Raw genomic sequence first — 21,440 nt, forward strand, 5'->3', positions numbered from 1 at the left:
ATCCATCCACCTTGGTTTTGGGTCAGCAAAGTTATTTAGATTGCAGAAAAATGTCATGTGAATAGGTAGACCTGGACTGCACACATTTACAGTGTAGAATTCAGAAGAAGGGGAGAACGACTTCACTGATAACATTCAGGAATTGGACTCTGATGTTCCCAACAGGTTTGTCCAGATCAACTGAACATCTCTCAACTTGGAGAAATTTTGCTATCCCTTCAACACTAAGTTCAACAGATAATAAATCCTGAGATTCTCAGCAACATCTCAGATTTACTGTCAGAGTTTATACATGACATCACATACAACCATGAGATTCTTTCTCCTGTGGCTCAGGCAGTTTTTCCACTTATTGGTTGTGCAAAATAAAGCTGTACACAACGTACACATGTAAACCGATAAAGACATCTAAACAAACTGATTGTGCAATACTGTACAGAGAGAAAAAAATCAGTAAGGTGCAAAAGAAAGAGTCCTTAACTGAGTCCCTGATTGAGTTTGTGGTTGAGGAGTCTGATGGTGGAGGGGGAGTAGCTGTTCCTGAACCTGCTGGTGCAAGTCTTGTGGCACCAATACCTCTTTCCTGATGGTAGCAGTGAGACCAGAGCATGTGCTGGGTGGTGTGGATCCTTGATGATCGCTGCTGCTCTCCCAAGGCAGCTCTCCCTGTAGAAGGCCTCGATAGTGGGGAGGGTTTTTCTTGCCGCATCCTGGGCTGTGTCCACTACCTTTTGCAGGACTTTCTGCTCAGGGGTATCGGTGTCCCCAAACCAGACCATGATGGAAAGAACACTTTCCATCACACATCTGTAGAAATTTGCCAGGGTTTCAGATGTCAAACTAAACCTCCGCAAACTCCTGAGGAAGTAGAGGCACTGTTGAGCTTTCGTCACGATGGAATCTAAGTCCAACAAAACAAAAGGAATGTTTTATTTTTATGTTCCTTGTTCTGTCGGTGACATGGCATAACTGTTTGGTCTCTTGATTTAAAAAAAAGTCGTCTTTCTATCTTTCCTTCCAGCCCTCTTACTTTTGCAATTTATTGATGTTTTTGCACAGTCAGGTCATTTGCATTTGTTTGTTTTCATGTATACACATCTTCTTGAGTGCTGTTTTTTTGCGCTGCCAATAAGAGGTAATTCTACCTCACCCACAGGTAAAAGAATCTCAGGGTTGTATGTGATGTCATGAATGTACTCTGACAATAAATCTGAACTTAACCCTGGTGTACCAGGGAGAAAAGTCCCAGGCTACACAGACTCTCCTTCTAACTCAAGCCCGCTAGTCTCAGTAACATTCTCATGAATCTTTTCTGCACCCTTTGCAGCTGTAATCCCTCCGTTCTCCTCGATTTCTTTTCTCAGACTTGTGGATATCCAGCCCTAACACAGAGAGAAGAAAGCTACATTGAGACACAGTTCACATATTAAAGCGCTACTCCCATTCCCCAAGGCTGCAGACTACATATGTGACAAAGAGAGGATCACTGGAGTCTCGCTCCTCCCCCCCCCCCCCACCCCCACCCAGTCCCATTGACGAGATCTACGAGGATCATTGTCTGAAGAGGGTGCGCAAAATCTTTGAGGACCCCTTCCACCCCACCCACCGCATCTTTCAGCTGCGCCCGTTGGGGAAGAGATCAGAGCCAGCATGACCAGGCTGAGGATATAGCTTCTTCCCACGGGCAGTGAGAATGAGAAAGGGACTGCTCACACTAACCCTCCGAGACTCACATATTCCTGAAACTTTATTTGTATACATGAATACTTGTCCTGCATGTGTATTGTTTGCCTGTGTGTGTGTGTGTGTGTGTGTGTGTGTGTGTGTGTGTGTGTGTGTGTGTTATGTCTTGTTGTGTGTCTGCATGTTTTGCATCGAGGACCGGAGAACGCTGTTCTGTCAGGTTGTACTTGCGCAGTCAGATGACTCGAACAACCAGACACACGAAGCCAAGTTCATATTTTGTATTTGTTCTTTTATTCACACCTGCATCGATTTATCTCTGTGATGTTCCCTCTTTATTCTCCCGCTGCTCCCTTCAAGCCGGAATGGTGAGATTGAGATCCTCTTCAATTCCCGTTAAACATTCATAGGAGTGACTGCTTCCCTTTGGAGAGCGTTTCCTCGAAGCTGTCTCTTGCAATTCGCCCGTTCCTCACAGCCAAGAAGGAATGTGTAATCTCAAATAAAAGTGCCCATATGCATATTGCCAAATTACAAACTTTTAATAAATCATTACAGACTAAGTAATAAATAATGTATTAAAACTTTAATGGAATTTATATCTGCACTTGAAAGAGCTCCTACCTTGTGGGATTAGATTATTTCACATTGTATATGAATGAACTGTTACAAGAGACGGTGCATTGTACATCCTTTAAGTTTAATTTTATATTTAATACACTGATAAAAATCCAGTTCTCTTGGCTTCATGCTGTTTTATTAATATTTACCTTGCCCTTGATGTTCGGCTACTTTCCCTTGGTTAGTTTCTACTTTCTCCCTACTTGATGGTAATGATGCCATACTTGTTGGTGTAATACGTACACGCGCCAAAATTCTTACTTGCTGCAGCCAAACACGTCCTTTGTAAAAGAAAAAAACTCCAATCTGCATTCAACTGCGATACTTAATAAATATGAAAGATAGATGTTCAGTTACAGCAGTGGTTTTAAAACCGCCCCCTCCCAAACCCACATACCACCTGAAGTCATCCCTATGCCATTGGTGCTCTGAGATCAGCAAGGGTTCGCTTACTGATGGGATGTGGGTGCAAAGAAAATGTTTGAAAACCAGTTTTAATCCGTCTCATTATGTGCAGGGTCTCCGAACTCCAAAGGAAATGATCCAATGACAATTTTTCTCAAGCAAAATATTTCAGTAACAATTGGTTCCAGAGCAATGATTCTCAACCTTCCCTTCACACTCACATCCCACCTTAAGCCATCCCTTACTAATCACAGAGCACCGATGGCATTAGTGGATTGGCTTCAAGATGATCCTGGCTGTGCAGCCACAAGAGTACAGGGACTAGAGCTGAGCACTCCTCTGTCCTATTCTGCTGAGAGGTGACCGGGGCTGTTAGTAGTTTGCTCAGTATGAACTCAAAGTTTTCTACATCTTGCCATCCAGAATGATTCCTTGCTAATTGGAACAAAAGATCTACTTTTAAGATTTGGAAATTCCATGTGTTTTAATGCGCCTTGCAGACATACATGGGCATAAAAACTCTGAGATAGGCACATGGAGGTGAGAAAAATAGAGGCTAAAGGAAAATAAAAATTAGATTGTTGTGTACTAAGTTTACTGAGGCAAGCAGAACATCATAGGCCTGTTCTGTCCTGCCACGTCCTATGAATAGAGGGTCAGCAGTTGGCTATTAGTTCCCTCAAGCCATCACTGAACCATGGTCTTGCTCTCCTCTCGTGCGCATGGATGCCTTTTCATTTTAGAAATCTAGTTCTTTCTTCAGTATTGTTCAGGGGGTTGGTCTCCCCAGACTTCTGTAGTAGACAGTTCCTCTCATTCTCTCTGAATGAAGATATTTCTCCTGAACTTTGTCCCAAATGTCTTGATCCTGCTGGTTTCTTGATATTTTTAAATTAGTTTTTTAAAAATTAGACATACAGCACTGCAACAGGCTAATTCAGCCCTACAAGTCCATACTGACCAATGTCACCCCATTAAGGAAACTGGAGCCCCGGGGAAAACCCACACAGATACAGGGAGAATGTACAAACTCCTTACAGACTGTGCACGATTGAACCCAGGTCCAGTCCCGATTGCTGGTGCTCAAAGGCGTTGGGCTAACTGCTATGCCAGTGGCGCCCTACATATATCCTCCCCACAGTTACCCTGTTCAGCCCTTTCACAGTTTTGCACATGAAGTCCATCAGGTATCAGAACTAGGATTTGAGACGTTGCTGGGGGTGGGGGGGGGGGGGGTGGGAAGGAAGGGCTCCCGAAGGGCCTCGGGCGTTGAAGGCTTCCTGATCCTATCGGAAGTTTGGACATGGAGCCTGGGTTGCCAATGGAGTGAACAGGGGTCTGTGTGGCTGCCGAGTCTGCAGGAGCGCTGGAGGGGAATCCATGGACACTCAGTGCAACTGAAGGAACTTACCTTACTTTGTTTTGTCCTACTGTTAGGGGCACCGGGCAATGCTCAGGATGACAGTTTGTTTGCCTTATCATGCATATTACATTTTTATGTATTATGAGACAATAAAAGGAACCTTCATGGGGAATGGAGAGAAAGCAGGGTACTGAGGTTGCATGGAGAGCTTTGATCATTTTGAATGTTGGTGCAGGCTCTAAGGGCTGAATGGCTCCCATTTTCTATTATTCTCTAAATCTATGAAATTTGAACAAATGGTTCACTCTGAGGGCTGAAACAAAAATTGCTCCAAGCCCTCAATAGGTCACAAAGCATCTGTGGAGCGAGAAATAGAGTTAACGTGGCCCGTTCCAGTTCTCTTTCCATAGATGCTGCCCTGATGTGCTGAGTACTTCCAGCATTTCTGTTTTAATTTTTGGCTTACGGAATCTGCAGTGTTTCTTTTATTACTCGAGAGTTGCCAGCTTTGGGGAAATCCTCGGCCATTATTTAATCTTGTGTTAGGTTGGGCTGAAAGAGGTGGTGGGCAACACCAGGCTTCTTTTGATGAGAAGCTTGCCAGAAGATGGCATAATAAAAAACAAAGGACAGAATAGAAAGAAAATTCTGCAAACACACAGGTCAGCCAGCATCTGTGGAGGGAAAGGGAGAGAGCAGTAGCCACACCATTGCAAAGCAAAATATTGCAGCGGATGGAAATCCAAAGTAAATAGTTAATGCATTGTGCGCTCGGTCTCTCTCGCTCGGTCTCTCTCGCTCGGTCTCTCTCGCTCGGTCTCTCTCGCTCGGTCTCTCTCGCTCGGTCTCTCTCGCTCTGTACTGCCACATCCTCTGAACATGGTTGCAGTGGGAGGAATTGTGTTGTCAATGGTCATTTAGCTGGGAGCCGACGTTAATGATTCAATTTGCTCTGTAATGATCCCTGTTGACACCCAGAACTCCAATGGGGAGAGGTGGAGAGGAAAGAAACCATTGCGCACTGTAATTACCAAATGATAGTAAGGGCTATGGTTATAAAATAGGAACACCGATATCAAAAAAATCCTCTTCCTTCCAAAAGGACTAAGGGCCACAGATTTTTTTTTTCTTCCACAAGGTGTCCATCAGGTGATGTGGGCATGGAACCAAGGAACTACATTTCACAGTTCAGATCAGATGAATAGAATGATTGAATCACCAATAGCTACCATAAGGCCTTCTTTTTTTAATGATAAACTTTCTACTGGGAAAATGTAAAATCAACCTATTAAGATCCATCTCTGCTTCTGACACCAAATTTTCATTTGTTTTCCCCGACGTGCAGAAAACGAGACCACATCCACATCCTATAGCATTTTTTTTTACAAACCTCCCACCTCCCACAACTATCTCGACTGCACTTCTCCACACCCAGTCCCCTGCAAGGATTCTGTTCCTTTCACTCAATTTCTCTGACATATCTGTTCCCAAGATGAGGTCTTCCAGTCCAGATCATACAAAATGTCTTCCTTCTTCCAAAACCCGTGGCTTCCCCTCCACCACCATCAACTCTGCCCTCACCCACATCTCCTCCATCTCCCACTCATCTGCCCTGGCCCCCTCTGGCCTCAGACATAACAAACACAGGACACCTACCACCCAACAAGCTTCCGCGTCCAACACATTATTCTCAGTACTTTCTGCCATCTACAATATGATCCCACCACCAGACACATCTTCCCCCTCTGCCCTCCCTCTGTAAATCTTTCGCCCACTCATCCCTTCCCATTAATCGACCACTTGGCTCCTTTCACTGTGGCCCCAGGAAGTGCCCCACTTGCGCCCACACCTCCTCCCTCACCATCATTCAGGGCCCCAAATAGTTCTTCTAAGTGAAGCAACATTCCACTTGCATATCCGCGGGAGTCATCTTCCGCATCCGATGTTCCCGTTGTGGCCTTCTCTACATTGGAGAGACTGGGTGTTCACTTCAATGAGCACCTTCGCTCTGTCCACATTAATGACAGGAATATCCCAGTTGGCGACTATTTCAATTCTGTGCCCCACTCCTACACTGACATGTCTGTCCATGGCCTCAGTCAAACAAAGACCACCTGCAAATTGGAGGGTCAACACTTAATTTTAAGTCTGGGTGCTCTCAACCAGATGGAATTAGTGTCGACTTTTCTGCTGACCTACTCTCCATTCTCCCTCCTTTCCCCTTCCCTCTGTCTTCTTTCCTCCAGCTCTCCACTCCATTCCCCCAACATTCACAGAGCCGTCCTCCCCCTCCCCACATCGATCTATTACCTCTGGCCTGTGGAACTGTGCTCCTCCCCCTGCCCCCTCCTCCTCCTCCCCACCATTTTGTTTGTGCACCTGCATATCTCTCTCTCTCTCTCTCTCTCTCTCTCACACACACACACACACACCCACCCACCCACCCACCCACCTAGTGGCAATGCAGGTGGTGTGGGACTTGAACCCACAACCTTCTGACTCAGAGGTGAGGGCATGGCTGATAGGGTGCATCAGGGTCAACAAGTCAAGGCTGTATAAACTTGGTATTCCCCTTGTGTTTTCTTCTGTGAGCTCTTTACTCTAATGTCATGGCTAATTTATAACAGGGCTTGTAGGGGATATCATGTGTCACACCTTACCACTGCGCCAATTATACTCGTAATTCCTTCACACACTGACCTGTAAATAGATGTTCAAGCTAAATTTTTCATGTGTCTAAAGTAACAGAGTGCCGTTGCTTTGAAGGAGAGAGAGAGAGAGAGAGAGAGAGAGAGAGAGAGAGAGAACACATTAATTTATAAATGTAAGTGTCAATGGTCTCTAAGACTATGCAACCATTACTGCTATTTGAGATGGTTTCACTAACAATACTTCAGAAAGTCAGATGGTCAAATATCCTTCAAGAATTAAAAAATGCAGTTGGTGCAATATTCTCTTTTGAAGAGATTTATCAGTCCACTGACCTTTCATTAACGGGGCGACTTTACATCTATTCCCGACTGAAGGGATGAAAGTCACCCTCTCCTCCTTCCCTCCTCCCTCTCTCTCTCCCTCCCTCCTCTTTCTCCATCATTTGCTCTATCTTTCATTCTCTCTCTCTCTCTTTCCCTTTCAGAATCAGAATTTATTGTCATGAACAAGTCATGAAATGTGACGTTTTGTGGCAGCGTTATAGAGCAAACATTCATATTATAACCATCTCACAACAATAATATAAAAATCTCTGTTGTGAGCTGTCCCTCTGTGCATTGCTCCCTGTCTCACTTTCATTCTGGGTCTACCTTTCTCGATAACCACAGTACAATTTCCCTTTCTCTCACCCAATCTATTTCTCTTCTTCTATAACCTACTCTCCATTCTCCCTCCTTTCCCCTTCATAGGAACATAGGAAGTAGGAACAGGAGTAGGCCAAAAATGGCCCATCGAGCCTGCTCCGCCATTCAATATGATCATGGCTGATCTAATTTATGACCTAACTCCACCTACCTGCCTTCTCCCCATATCCCCCAATTCCTCTATCATGTAAAAATTTATCTAACCAAATTTTAAATATGTTTAATGAGGCAGCCTCAACCACTTCCCTGGATAGAGAATTCCAAACATTTACTACCCTCAGGGAAAAACTATTTTTCCTCATCTCTGTCCTAAATCTACTCCCCCGAAATCTTGAGACTGTGTCCCTCTGTCTTCTTTCCTCCAGCTGTCCACTCCCTTCCCTCCACATTCACAGAGCTGTCCCTCCCTCCCCACATCCATCTATTACCTCTGGCCTGTGGAACTGTGCTCCTCCCCCTGCCCCCTCCTCCTCCTCCTCCCCACCATTTTGTTTGTGCACCTGCATACATTTTGTTCCTACCTTGATGAAGGGCTCAAGGCCAAAGCATCATATTCTTTCATGACTTTCATTCTCCTGCTTTCACTGTCTCTCCATTTCTCCTTCACTCTAGATTTTTCTCTCCATTTATCACACTCATTCTACACCTCTCTTTATCTCCCTCTGTCTATACCTCGCTCTGCAATAATGTCTTTCAAACTTTACTTTTCTCCATCTCTAACTTTCTGCATTCTCTCTCTCCCTCTTTCTTTCTTTCTCTCTTACCCTCTTACTCTCCCCCTGCCTTCTTTCTCCACATACTCTGAGGGAAATGACTTCATCAGCTTTGACCATCCCCTAATAGGTACAAATCCATGGTACACAGCTTTTTTTTGCACTAGTTGGCAATCTCTCTCCGTTGAGGCCTCAAGGACGGTTGGTGCGTGAAATGGAAATGTCACTCTCTTGAAGTAGTGGGTGCCTGTCTGAGATTCTGAGGCCCAGAAATATCCTAATTCAGCTGGCAAAGTGCTACTGTGGCATCAAGGGGGAGGACGTGTGTGGGTGGAGGGGGAGGGAGGAGGAGTGATAGAATTGTGGCTCACGGCATCCTGAACATCTGCACAAGCTGTTTCCTAAATCACAGTGCCACCCAATGATCAGCTTATCTGGAGGCTGTCTGATTTTGAAGCCTCCTTTATACAGAGCAATTCCACAAAATGCTGGAAGATCTCACTGACGAAGGTTCACCAGGTCGATTCCAGGGATGAAGGGGTCAGCCTATAAGGAGAGATTGAGTCGTCTGGGACTATACTCGCTGGAATTTAGAAGAATGAGAGGGGATCTTACAGAAATGCATAAAATTATGAAAGGCATAGATTGAGGTAGATGTTTCCATTGGTATGGGAGATGGATCTAGGGGACATGAGGTAGTAAATTTAGGACAGAGATGAGGAGGAACTGCTTTTCCCAGAGTGGTGAATCTATGGAATTCGCTGCCCATTGAAGCAGTGGAAGCGACCTCAGTAAATAGATTTAAGACAAAGTTGGATAGATGTTTACATAATCGAGGGAATTATGGGGAAAAAGCAGGTGGGTGGAGACGACCCTATCATTAGATTGGCCATGATCACAATCGACAGGCCGGATGGCCCACTCCCGCTCCTATTTCTTGTGACATGGAGGATCCCTCGAAATCTGCCTTCTCTGCTGTGTTCCTCCAACTTGCTGTACATTACTCCAGTTTTCCAGCATCTGTAGTCATTCTTATTCTCACCTTTCTTTTTCTGGCTTGGCTTTATCCATCAGCTCTTCCATTTACTGTCCTTCATGGGTTAAATGATATTGAAGCAATTTGACTTGGATCTGCTCCATTAGACTTTCTGCAGGATTGGGGATTCTCTTCCTTTACCTGTCTGAAATCTGGGCATGAAGATATGCTGGTCATGTTCTGTACCCAACCAGTTGACACTTGGCTGATAAGAATGCTGGGAAGAATCGATAGATGTTGAGGGAGTGTTTGCCAAGGGCTCTTGAAAGACATCACGACAACAATGTAAAATAGGACATGGAATATAGCAATCAACAGTATATATGAGGACACCAATACCCCCAAAAGGTAGTGGACACAGCCCAGGACTTCACAGGCAAAACCCTCCCCCTCATCGAGAACATCTACAGGGAACACTGCCATTGGAGAACAGCAACCATCATCAGGGATCCACACCACCCAGCACACGCTCTGGGCTTGCTGCTACCATCAGGAAAGAGGTCTCGGCGCCACAAGACTCTCACCGCCACATTCAGGAATAGCTGCTACCCCTCCACCATCAGACTCCTCAACGACAAACTCAGTCAGGGTGTAGACGACACCTAATTTCAGTGTATCGTCTTACAAATCATGAACTGTGATATCCCAAATTTATCCAATGAATCAAACACTGTGGCTGTTACGTTATGTAGTTTTAATTTGTTGATGGAACGGATAAATATTTTACATAGCTTCACAACAATACTTTAATAACGGTGAATAACAAAGCATTTACTGTTTAATGATAGTCCTTTAGATTCTAATTACTTAAAACTTATAACAAAAGCATTAGCTAAGAACTGCTATAAAAATACAAAGATATATAACGATACAAAAATTTCTCATGCTTACAATTCCTTCACATCTCGTAGAATGAGAGAAAGCCGTTAGCCTGGGTGGATACTACGACATATTACAACATATTCACTATGGTAACACTACAAACAATAGTTCTCTTAAAGAGACAGCCATAAAATTAACTAAGAGTCAAAAACACAAGGTTTTACACAGGGACTCATTTTATTGATCAGTTTGTTTACATTTCTTTAAATGTATACATGGTGTTCATTTCTTTTTGCATTACCATTAAGTGGGAATTCTGTCTGATCTGCAGGGAAAAGGAATCTCAGGGTTGTATGCGATGTCATGTTTGCACTCTGGCAATAAATCTGAAATTTGAGTATAGGTACTTCAGCGCACAGCATAGTTCCAACCTAATAATTCAATCTAACTGCCTAGCATTTCCCTCCTGCATAATATTATTTTTTTCTGTTTCATGTCATTATTTAATAATCTCTCGATAGATTCTTTTGGCAGCATGGTTGGCCTAGCAGTTGGTGCAACGTCTTTACAGCGCCAGTGATCAGGACTGGACCTGGGTTAGAATCCCATGCTGTTTGTATATTCTTCTAGTGTCAGTGTAGATTTTCTCCAGGCGCTCGAGTTTCCTCCCACCCTTCAAAACATACCAGCATGTAGGCGACTGAGGTGTAAATTGGGCAGCGTAGGGTCGAATTGGCCTGTTACGATGCTGTATGTCTAATTTTTTAAAAAAAAACCAAAACCCTATGGTACCTGCATCCACCAGCAGTGGACTAGGCCCTCTTCACTCTGCTACCATCGGGGAAAAGATACAGGAGCCTGAAGACGAGCTCTCAGCGGCACAAGGGCAGCTTCTTCCCCGCTGCCATCAGATTCCTGAATAATCACTAAACCACACACACTGCCTCACTTTGTCTTTTTCTTCTTCTAGGCCCTATTTTTATTCATTTTGTAAGATGGTTTATATGAACGTTTGCACCACGAGGCTGCCGCAAAACCTCGGATTTTGCGACATGTTCATGATAATAAATTCTGATTCTGATTCACCATTGCTGGCAGCGCATTCCATGCTTCTGCCATGCCCTGTCTGCCCCCCAAGCACCTTAAAACTATGTGCCTACAGCCCCCCCACCTCCAAAACCATGTAAGCCATTTTAGCCCTGGAAACAAGCCTCTGGCCATCCACACATCATCTTGTATACCTCCATCAGGTCATTCCCCCCCCCCCCCATCCTACGTTGATGCAAGGAGAAAACACCAATTCTCCTCTGAACCTATCCTCATGGGGCATGCTCTTCAACCCTGGCAACATCCTTGCAAAATCTCTACACCCTCTCCATAGCATCCGCATCCTTCATGCGGAGAGGTAACCAGAACTGAACCCAGTATTCCAAGTAGGAGATGTGACCATTAATTTCCCCCTCAGCAAGATTCCACGACTTGCAATGGAATGATGAATGAATGATCTGTCGCTGACTGTGGACGGAAGAAGCCTCTCACTTTTCTTTGCAATATTATAAGTAATCACTCCATTCCACCAGAGAGAGACAGTGTAACATCTGCCCCTGAATGGCACCACCTCTGATCAGGCCGAACTCCTTCAGTACTCACACTGTGGCAGAGGGGTGGTTCAGTGGGCGTGAAATCACTGTGCCCCATTCACTGTCTTGGCGGCTCTGCTAATATTACAATGCTGTGCAGAACTGCAATTTATTTTCAATCTCCTCTGCACTTTCTTCATAGCTGTTCTTTGCTTTGCCAGTTCTCTCACACACAAAAAAAGCTTCCTTTCTGGGATAAATTTTAAACCATAGCCACCGTTTATAAAGCATTATCCAGCATTATTCATGGAGAGCATGGAGTGTGAGCAAAGTAACCCAGCAGGGAGGAGATGACATGTCCTTCGTTGTTCCCCTTATGTCTACACAAGCCTTCCAGCAGAGGTCACTGGATACCAGAACAGAGCAAGAATCCAGGTAGGTTGCTTTTGCAAATATCTCTCCCCTCCCCTCTACCCTCCCTCCACCCCCACCATCTTCAGCTCTCAGCATTTACAGATCAGTTCTTCAAAACTTGCAACTCATCCCCCTGCTCTGAGGAGCACAGTAGCATGTTTGCCAGTGGATTTGCTGCAGGAGTCAAGAGATGGAATCAACTCCATTCAACCAGACGGCATCAATATCAACCTCAAATTTCCTTAAATCTCCTTCCCTCTCCCCGGGGCTCTCACTTTCCCTTGTCCCTGTGATCACTCCTTCCACCTCCCAGTCTCCTTCCTCCCTTTTCCTATCTCAGAGCTTTCTTCCTCAGCTCTCCACCCACTTTCCCATCACCTCTTTCTTCTGTCCCACTCCCACCTGTATCCACAATCAGAATTTATTGTCATGAACATGTCACAAAATGTGTTGTTCTGCGGCAGCCTCACAGTGCAAGCATTTATACAAATCACCTTACAAAATACATAAAAATAGTCCACAAAAAGTCAAAGTGAGGCAGTGTCTTTGGTTCATTGATCATTCGGGAATCTGATGGCGGAGGGGAAGAAGTTGTTCTCGTGCCGCTGAGTGTTCGTACACCTTTTTCCTGATGGTGGCAGAGTGAAGAGGGTGGAGGCTGCTTTGTTAAGACACCGCCGCTTGGAGGTGTTCTCGATGGAGTGAAGTCTGGGTGCCTGTGATGTTGCAGGCTGAGTTAACAACCCTCTGGGGTGTTTTTCCTTTCCTGAGCGTGGGCATATCCACACCAGACGGTGAGGCAACCAGCCAGAATGGTCTTCATGATACACCTTCAAAGGTTTCCACGAGTCTTCGATGATGACATACTGAATCTCCTCAAAACTCCTCACATATCACCCACCATCCTATACTTCTTCCCCTTCCCCTCCTCCCCGCGCCACCTTCTTATTCGGTGACTATCCTGATTTTCTGTGCGCATGAAGAAGGGTTCAGGCCCAGAAGGTTGACTGCCATTTCCTTCCATGGTTGTTGCCTGACTAGTCGAATTTCTCCAGCACGTTTGGATCCTGCAATTGAAGTCAACGGTGCTTTTGCTCTCGCTTCTTCTTCCTGACTCTTCCAACATAGACTTTGATTCACAATGAGCCAGCTGGCCTCTTTCTGTGCTTTCCACATGTTTCAGCCCTGAAATCTCTATTCTACTCAGCTAGTAGAGCTGCCAGCAGTTTGCACCTGATAGAGGTGCGCAGGGTCGGCGTCAGAACAAATCTAATCGAGAGGCATTAGAGCAATCGTAGAGGGGGCACTGATGGGGGGGGGGGGGGTTTGTGCAATGTCAGATTGGGTGGGTGCGGGGGCATGGCTCACAAATGTCCCCCCATGACGCTGAGCCTGGTGGTGTACAAGATGATGGGAGGCATTGATTGTGTGGATGGCCAGAGGCACTTTCCCAGGGCTTAAATGGATAGCATGAAGGAGGCATAAATTTGAGGTGCCTGGGAATAGGTACGGGGGGTGGGGGGTGGTGTAAGAGGTCAGTTTTTCCCACAGAGAGAGTGGTGGGTGCATGGAATGAGTTACCAGCAAAATGGTGGTGGGAGAGGGGGCAAGTATAAAAGGAGACTAAGAGATAAGTACATGGAAGTGAGAAAAATGGAGGGTTATGTTGCAGCCAATTCGAGTATGTTATTAGGTCAGCACCACACTGTGGACTGAAGGGCCGATACTTTGCTGTAGCTGTACATGTCCTATATTTTAATGAAATCTGTTCAACCTCAATCTTTAGTGCCATCTGGGTGGATCTTGCCAGCGACTGCATGGATTCCACCAAGTGCTCCAACGTTTTCCAGTCATTTAAAAAAAAATATTTACAACATGGTAGAAGCCAATTCTGACCACTGAAACTTATCCTGCCCCAATTAACTGGGGGGGACAAAGCCGGAGAACCTGAGAAAACCCACACAGGTCACAGGGAGAAATGTACAAAACTCCTTACAGACAATGCAAGATTCAAGCCTGGGTCACTGGCGCTGCCATGGCATTGCGCTCACTGCCTGTGACCTGAGTTAGAGGGTCAAACTATCAGCTGCAAGTTATCTCGAGAGATTAATAAATGATACAATCCAGGAGAGGATCGATTGGCATGAGGGAGATTGGGCTACCTAGAAAACTAGTTGGGAATGGGAAGTCAGCACAGACAATAGCAATATCTTTGCTCTTTCACCAGCTGCTCTTCAGACATCTGAATGCAATTGGTTATGTCTGAACTTTGATTCTGACCTCCATGCTGTTAGACTGGGGGAGATATTGATGCTTCCATGCAGAGCCTTGGCATACCTGCACCAGCAGACCCCCACCCCTGCAAGTTTGGTCTCAGTTTCTGAGATCAGTGGAACTTAAGAGGCTTTCAGGTGGACACATGAATATGTAGGGAATTTGGGATCTGAATCGCTTGCAGACAGCAGAGATTGAGTTTAGTTTAGCACCCTGTTCAGCGCAGACCTGTTCGAAAGCTCTTGTCTGGCTCGTCGTCATGTAGATTCAAAGAAATTTATTGAGGAGTTGGATCAAAGCAAGTGATTGTTGGTATTCTTCTGTCTGCTTATGGCCTCTCTGTTCCATTTATTCCAGAACCAATTATTCAATTATCTCAACAAGTTGATGGTGGAATTGGGCATTGGGGGTGGTGTGCAGAGTATCAGTGAAGTCTTGTCACCTTGTTCTGTCGACAATGTAGTAGAAGACTATCTGACTGCCCCTTTCTCATTCAAGATTCACGATTGCCTTGTTGTCCTGTAATAAAGCAGATGTAAAATTACATGAGATTGAGTTTAGACTGCCATTAAGGCAGACAAAGAATCACCATCAGTGGGAATTTCCCGGAACACAGAGAAAGAGAAGCAAAAGAGAGTAATTCCCATCCCCCCCCTCACTCCCTCAGAGCCACTGAGCGTCAGCGGATTCACCCCCAGTGGTCCCGCAGCCTCTGCGGCCACACGGACTTCAGATTGGCTCCAGATCAAAACCTCCGACATGAGCAGGAAGGGCCCTCAGCACCCCCTGGCACCCAGTTCCGATACCTGGTATGCACTCAGCCCTTCTCAAGCCAGTCTGCAGTCAGGCATGAATGCTTTGACCACAGTCACCAGCAGCCTGTGTGCTCTTCAGTCACGGAGCTCTTCACTGGTCTGTCGACGTGGTCACTTTCCCCGTAAGGTCATCGTCTCTGCTTCTCCCTCTCAAATGGGGCGTGTTCTCTCTTGATGGGGAAGCTGGTGAGCCCAGTTGAGGATGTGGATGCTGCAAGGTCAGTCTCAGAATGGAGAGAAATGCCATCATCCAATCTGACTTTACCTTGGATTATGGGATGCTTCAAGGATCACCGAGGATTTGCCCCGCTATCTGGATATGCACAGCTGCCTGATGTGGCCAGCTGCTTGGAAACATCTACACATAAGGGACACAGTAGATGACCTCAAAGGAGTGAAGACCGATGCCCATGATGGCCAAGTTCATAACTCTCAGTAGTCTTGTCCTGTGCTGACAATTGACATCTCCAATGCAGACAGAGATGCAACCAGTCAGAATGCTCTTCACGGTTCACCTGTGGAAATTTGCTGGAGTCTTTGGTGACATGCCAAATCTCCTCACTCCTGGCTTTCACGCCCCCCACTTCGCCAATCTCTTTCCTCTCTCCCTCTCTATACTGTCATTCTTCACTCCCAGGTACCAGGTATCAGAACCGGAATGCGAGAGGACGCTGGGGGCTTCCTGACTATGTCAGAGGTGTGCATCTGGAGCTTGGGGGGTGGACTGAAGGCTGTGGGGGCACTGGAGGCCAAGCCATGGACATTCAGCGACCCTGGGAGGACTCTCATTCACTTCTCTTTCTCTGACTGTAAGGAGCGCTGGGCATTTGTTGCTGATAGGGAATCTTTGTCTGCCCATATTTAAGGAAATTTTGCTTAATTTAACATTTTAGTTCACGAATTCTGTTCTTCATGCTAGCATGGGCGCACCCTTTATTCTCTGTCCCACTCGGTTTCTCCCCTTTGTCTCTAACATCTCCCCGCCCCCTCTCCGTGATTTCTCTTTGTATAAATCTGCACAATTTCTGATAGAGACCCTGTTGGATGCAGTTCAATCAGATCCAAGCTGGGTCATGGAACACCTGAAGTACTTCGAACAAGAAGGAAACTTGCAGGGTAGCAATGCTTTAACCTCCCAATACAGGCTGTATCGAGGGAGATAAAGTTAAAACACAAAGCTGGAGAAACTCAGCAGGTCCAGCTTGAGCCCTCCAACAAGGTATGGGAAAAGTGGCAGCAGGCGTCAGAACAAAATGGTGAGGGGGAGCACGGTCCCAAAGGCAGGAGGTAATAGGGAGGGCAGAGCAGCAAACAGGGGGTTGGGGTCGTGCTGTGAATAGGAAGGGGAAAGGGAAAATGGAGAATAGGCTAACAGAAACCAGAGAGGTCGATGTTAATGCTGTCTGGCTGGAGAGTGCCCAGACAATTTTTCCACACCTTGATGAAGGGCTCAAGCCCAAAACGTTGGTTATGCATCCTTAGCTTTGCTGTACAAAGTGCACGATTTGACCTGCTGAGTTTCTCCAGCGTTGTATTTGTGCTTCAACCACGATGTCTGCAGACTTTCGTGGTTTACTACTGTATTGAAGGAGTGTCTGTATATGTTTGTGTGTGGGTGGGTGGTGGGGTAGGGTTAACGTGGCTTTGAGGCTCTGTGTATGTGGATCCAGCAACATTTTCTCAGCACTAAGCTTGACGTCAGGACTTGCAGACTCTTAGTTAAAGAGGGCTGACGTGGGCGACCAGAGAGAGAGAGAGAGAGACAGCGCTTGAAGATGGCCACTGTGAGCAACGGAGTACAGCTAGATACCAACAACAGTAGCGGCAGCGGGCGGATGAACGGCTTAAACCACAGTCAGAACACCATCCCAATGAAAGATCACGACGCCATCAAACTCTTCATCGGCCAAATACCCCGCAACCTAGAAGAGAAGGACCTAAAACCGCTGTTCGAGGAATTTGGCAAGATCTACGAATTGACGGTACTGAAGGATCGTTTCACTGGGATACACAAAGGTCTGTGAGTCTCCCATTCAATTCTCTCACTGTGGATGGGGGGGGGGGGGGGGTGCGTCTCTCTCCATAAATGGATGGATGTCGATCTACATCCACGGAGGGACAGGGTGGAGGTGGATGGTTTGCTCTTCCAAAACCCCACCAGATCAAAGAGCCAGTTGATCTCTCCCCCCCCCCCCCCCAACTCTTCCCCTCCTTCCACCGACCCGTCATTAAAGTTTCCTCTTTTGGGAAAGCCGCGAGTCCCAGATGGGTGTCCGCTTCAGCAATTGGACAGCGGTCTCCCTCCCTCGCTGAGACACTTGTGCAACTGTGGAGGAAAGGGGCTCATTTGCCACCACCCCACACCCCCAAACCGATTCTCCTAACCATCTAAAGTTTGATTTTATCACATACATTTTGACGCTTGATCTCCTCCCTGGCGGCTTCTTTCTATTCCTTGCTCCCCCTAGTAATTAATTCCAATTTCTCCAAAGCAGGTAGTCGGATGAGATCCGGAATTAAAAGTACCTTAGCGTTGGTAAAGTTTCCACGACAATACATTCCCACTAACCTGATGAGGTGCTCGCCCATCACTTCTGTTGTTACTTCGCTTGGATGAAGTCCCCCTCCTCCCTTTTTATTTAAACTGTAAATTCTGCCAAGTCATCCGATGCAAACCCCAACATTCCCAGCTCATGGGTGTGTGATGCCTGCTGAGGACGAGGACTGATTAATACTGATTGAGGTATGATAAAATAAATTGGATTTCTCCCTCTCCGCAGCTAAGTTGCATTATTTCAGTCCCTGACAGATTCGAATGTTTTTCTTCTATTCATTTTGATTTACCTGTTTGCTTAACCCCCGTCTTTGGAATTCCCTGTAGATCCGGGCGATTGACCAAGAGGTAACACTTCACGCTCGTTACTGACCACGAAATCCTGTTAATTAATATAATGGTTGCTGTGTATTGGCTGAGCTCAGAGTGTTAAATCGCCCTAGAGTGTAGATCTCGTTTCTTTTCATTATTTTTTTTTTTACAGTGTATCTAACTGGAACTTTTTTTAAAACAAATCTGTGATAAGCAGGGGATTTTTAACGTCCACCCTGCTCTAGTAAAATGCCATTGATTGGTGTCTGTGCGCTGAAGAGTGTTGGGACAGACCAGGAGAAGCAGCCAGTCTAATCCACATCTGTTGCAGTTCCATGTTAAGAGGTGCCATTGCTTAACTCCCAATTTCAGCGAGAATTAACCACGTGAAATGCCTGCATTTTATTCTCTGGGTGGTCATCAGCTGGTGAAACCTATTCGCCGAAGCACGTTGGCTTGAGAAAGCTGATTTTTTAATTGCTTCTCGCAATTGGCAATACAATGTATTAAGGAGTTCACGCCAAGTTAATGCATTGGTTGTAGGGAGTTCTACCACAAATTAGGTCTGCCTTTCAACCTGAAGCACCACAGTGAGCTTGACACCGGGCAACTGGACTGATTAGGCTCAAAAGTTTCCATTAACTAGTTAGTCCAATCGGTCAGAACTGAAAACTGCCTGGAACTGAACCTGCTTCGAGAGCAGATCTGCTTTAAGTGCCTCGGTGACTGAGCCTGCATTTAATTTGAACTGTTCCAGCTATTGTGGCTGGGGAGGGTAGATAAAATTGGCTGTCCGGGCAAAGCAGGGTATTTAATGAGTATCGAGGTAAATGTTCATTGCCTTTATCTGCGGTACTGAGTGCACGGGCGTTTGTAGTAGAGAGTAACTTGCTCCGTTTCCACTATAGGCTGTGCCTTCCTCACGTATTGTGCCAGGGACTCGGCGCTGAAGGCTCAAAGTGCTTTGCACGAACAGAAGACATTGCCAGGGGTGAGTAAATGCACCCGCTTCTAAAGTGTCGATTTGACCGATTTCTCCTCGAGCCCGCACTGTATTTTGCCAATTGCGTGGCCTTGGTGGAAACTCTCCAATCGCGTATTAAAAGCGCCGGCTGGACCAGTTGCTTCGGCGTCAGGAGCGGGAAGGGAGAGCGATTTTCTTTATTTTTAATCCCATTCCCTACGAAGTAACGCATCAATCTGTCTTGGACATTGCAGTCGACAAGATTGTTGCAAGTCGAGGAATCTGTTGTAAAACTGAAATGTGATTTGCCTGCGACTCTCTGGGATCATTCAAATCCTGACATTGAATTATAGTTTATAGTTCTCTGTCAACGAGGCCGGGTTCGTGTAACATGTGTACGATAGGACCCAAATCCCCCCTCTCCGTTTGCCACTGTGAGTTATGTACTTTCCAATGTTTAAATATTTCTACTCTTCAAGCAAAGTTCTGATTTCTACCCAGGGTGTCTCATTAATGACACCGTGTTGTGTGCAAACCTCGAGAAGTAGGGGGTGCATTCTTTTGGATAACCCTTGTCAATTGTGTTTGACTGCTTTGCAATCCAACCACATCATTTGCAAAAACGAAAAACGCCTCTGAGATGTTTTCCTTAAACGTAGGCAAAATTGAGTGTTGGCCTTCTGAGCCACTTTTAACCCTTTCAGAAAGTTTTCTTTTTTTAAATACAAAGGCCAGATCGTTAATTATTTCAGTTTAAAGCAAATCCCAATCCTGGGTGGGATTTTTTGTTGTTGCCTACACAACCATGGAAGTTCCACCACAGATCCAATATCTGGCCTTCAGATGGAAGGGTGGATTTCTCTCCAGCATTTCCAGAGCCACAAAAAAACCTCAAAATCACCCTGAAAGCTGTAGTAACTATTTGGTTGTTGATTGGGGGGGGGGGTTTGCAGGGTCAACGTTGGAAGCACCAACACGGCAGTGTTGGCATGGATTCAGTCACAAGATTAAGCGGATCAGGTGAATGTGCTCCGGTAGGAGCCCTGAGCAAATGACAGCACATTCCACTTCAGGCATTCCAGTTTGACCGAGGGAGACTGTTTTATTGGTGCCTACGCCTGTGTCCAAAGGTGGCCGTGTGAAAACCGTGTTGCATCCTTCAGACGGGGAATGACAGCTGTTTTAAGCATCAATATTTCTCTGTTAATTAAAAATTCCATCTGCATTTTGTTTTTGAAATGACAGCGACGACCATGGGGACTTTTCTCCTCTGCTGTGAGATGATGTTATTAAACTTGTGGCAGATGTGCAACGCGTAGATTTGTATTTAAGAGAGGTTCTCCTGCAAATGCAACTGCCTCTCTCGATTCCGCAATTTCAAGGTAGTTGCATGAGACTTGCGCCATGTCCCATTGGGGGGCGAGCCCTGGCATTCAATTCAGAGCCCCCTCCCCAGTTCGGGTCCAGTGCTCCGCGGGCCTCGCTCTTCAGCGGGAGGAGCTGTCCAGCATTTCAGCAGGTCACCGTCCTGGGAGGACATGCACGGTGGAGGTGACAAAGCTGGATGGAAGGCGGCGAGCTGTAGTTTCTCGCACAGTCTATTTCTGTCCAGGGTTCTGGCGAGAGAACCTTGAGCCCTGCCCCTCGGAGCTGGGGGAAATGTGTATTACAGGAGCACGACACGAAGGGTTGGGGTCACTTGATGATCTTGTTTCCAACCCAAAAAAAAGTTGTGACTTTATTTAAAAAAAAATATGTATGTCCTCAAAATCCATGGTGTGGTCCCCACTATTAAGGGCGGATTCTCACTCCCTCTAACAATATCAATGTTTACCAGTCCTTTTCTGACACTGTGCGATGGCATTATACACTATACACCTTTACCTATACACAGCCGTTTCAGACCCCTTTACCTTCCGACCTGCATATATATTTAAACAAAAATCCCTTGAAGTAGCCGTCATTTAAGTTTGTGTGCTGACATGAAATGTTTACCTTTATCTGCAAATACTCTTGAATGCATACATTGTTCAATAGATGTTTTTTTTATTTAAAAAATGACTTTTGTTATCATGTGTTGAGATTGGCCTTGGATCGAAGGTATGTCTCCTTTCTAATATTTGACCATCTTCAGGTTAACACTTTGCATCTTTCTCCCTCCAGCATTCGATCAATTTTTGCTTTTGTATGTGTGTCAGAAACCCATCCTGTGGCTTCGTGCTGCCAGAGTCTGAAATTTGCGAGCCGCATCTGCCTGGCTTTTAGTTTCCTGCCACCTTTTGTCGTGAGCGCTGCATTTTTCTGACACTCTGCAGAGGTGGTTTGAAAAGAGACTGCTTCTGAAGTGTCCTCCTGGTGAAATATTAGACTTGAAGTATGAAGCTTGGCTTTTCCCGGGGCTTGGAAGTTTAGAACAGCGCAATTCATCTCCATTAATGCTCGTTCATATTTGGTTATGCAGCTTTTTGTTAAAAAAAAGAAAAAGGGTGATTGGTTCCTGGAGTGATTTGCCAGGAGTGGCTGTACAC

General features: G+C 45.8%; 1 protein-coding gene across 28 annotated transcripts in view; it reads left to right on the plus strand.

The window, feature by feature from the left end:
- Positions 1–16,744: 16,744 nt before the first annotated feature.
- The window catches only part of LOC138745528 (CUGBP Elav-like family member 4), a 692,803-nt gene continuing 688,107 nt past the window's right edge, over positions 16,745–21,440 (plus strand). For 27 of the 28 annotated variants that reach the window (XM_069902633.1, XM_069902641.1, XM_069902634.1 and 24 more), the window contains exons 1-2: positions 16,745–17,098; positions 18,857–18,939. In XM_069902633.1, the coding sequence (XP_069758734.1) occupies positions 16,858–17,098; positions 18,857–18,939 (324 nt within the window). In that variant the 5' untranslated portion in view covers positions 16,745–16,857. The remainder of the gene's footprint in view (positions 17,099–18,856; positions 18,940–21,440) is intronic. The other variant, XM_069902655.1, reaches the window with a different exon arrangement.

This window comes from Narcine bancroftii, chromosome 11 (genome assembly GCF_036971445.1).
Source record: "Narcine bancroftii isolate sNarBan1 chromosome 11, sNarBan1.hap1, whole genome shotgun sequence".
NCBI classification, from domain to species: Eukaryota; Metazoa; Chordata; class Chondrichthyes; order Torpediniformes; family Narcinidae; genus Narcine; species Narcine bancroftii.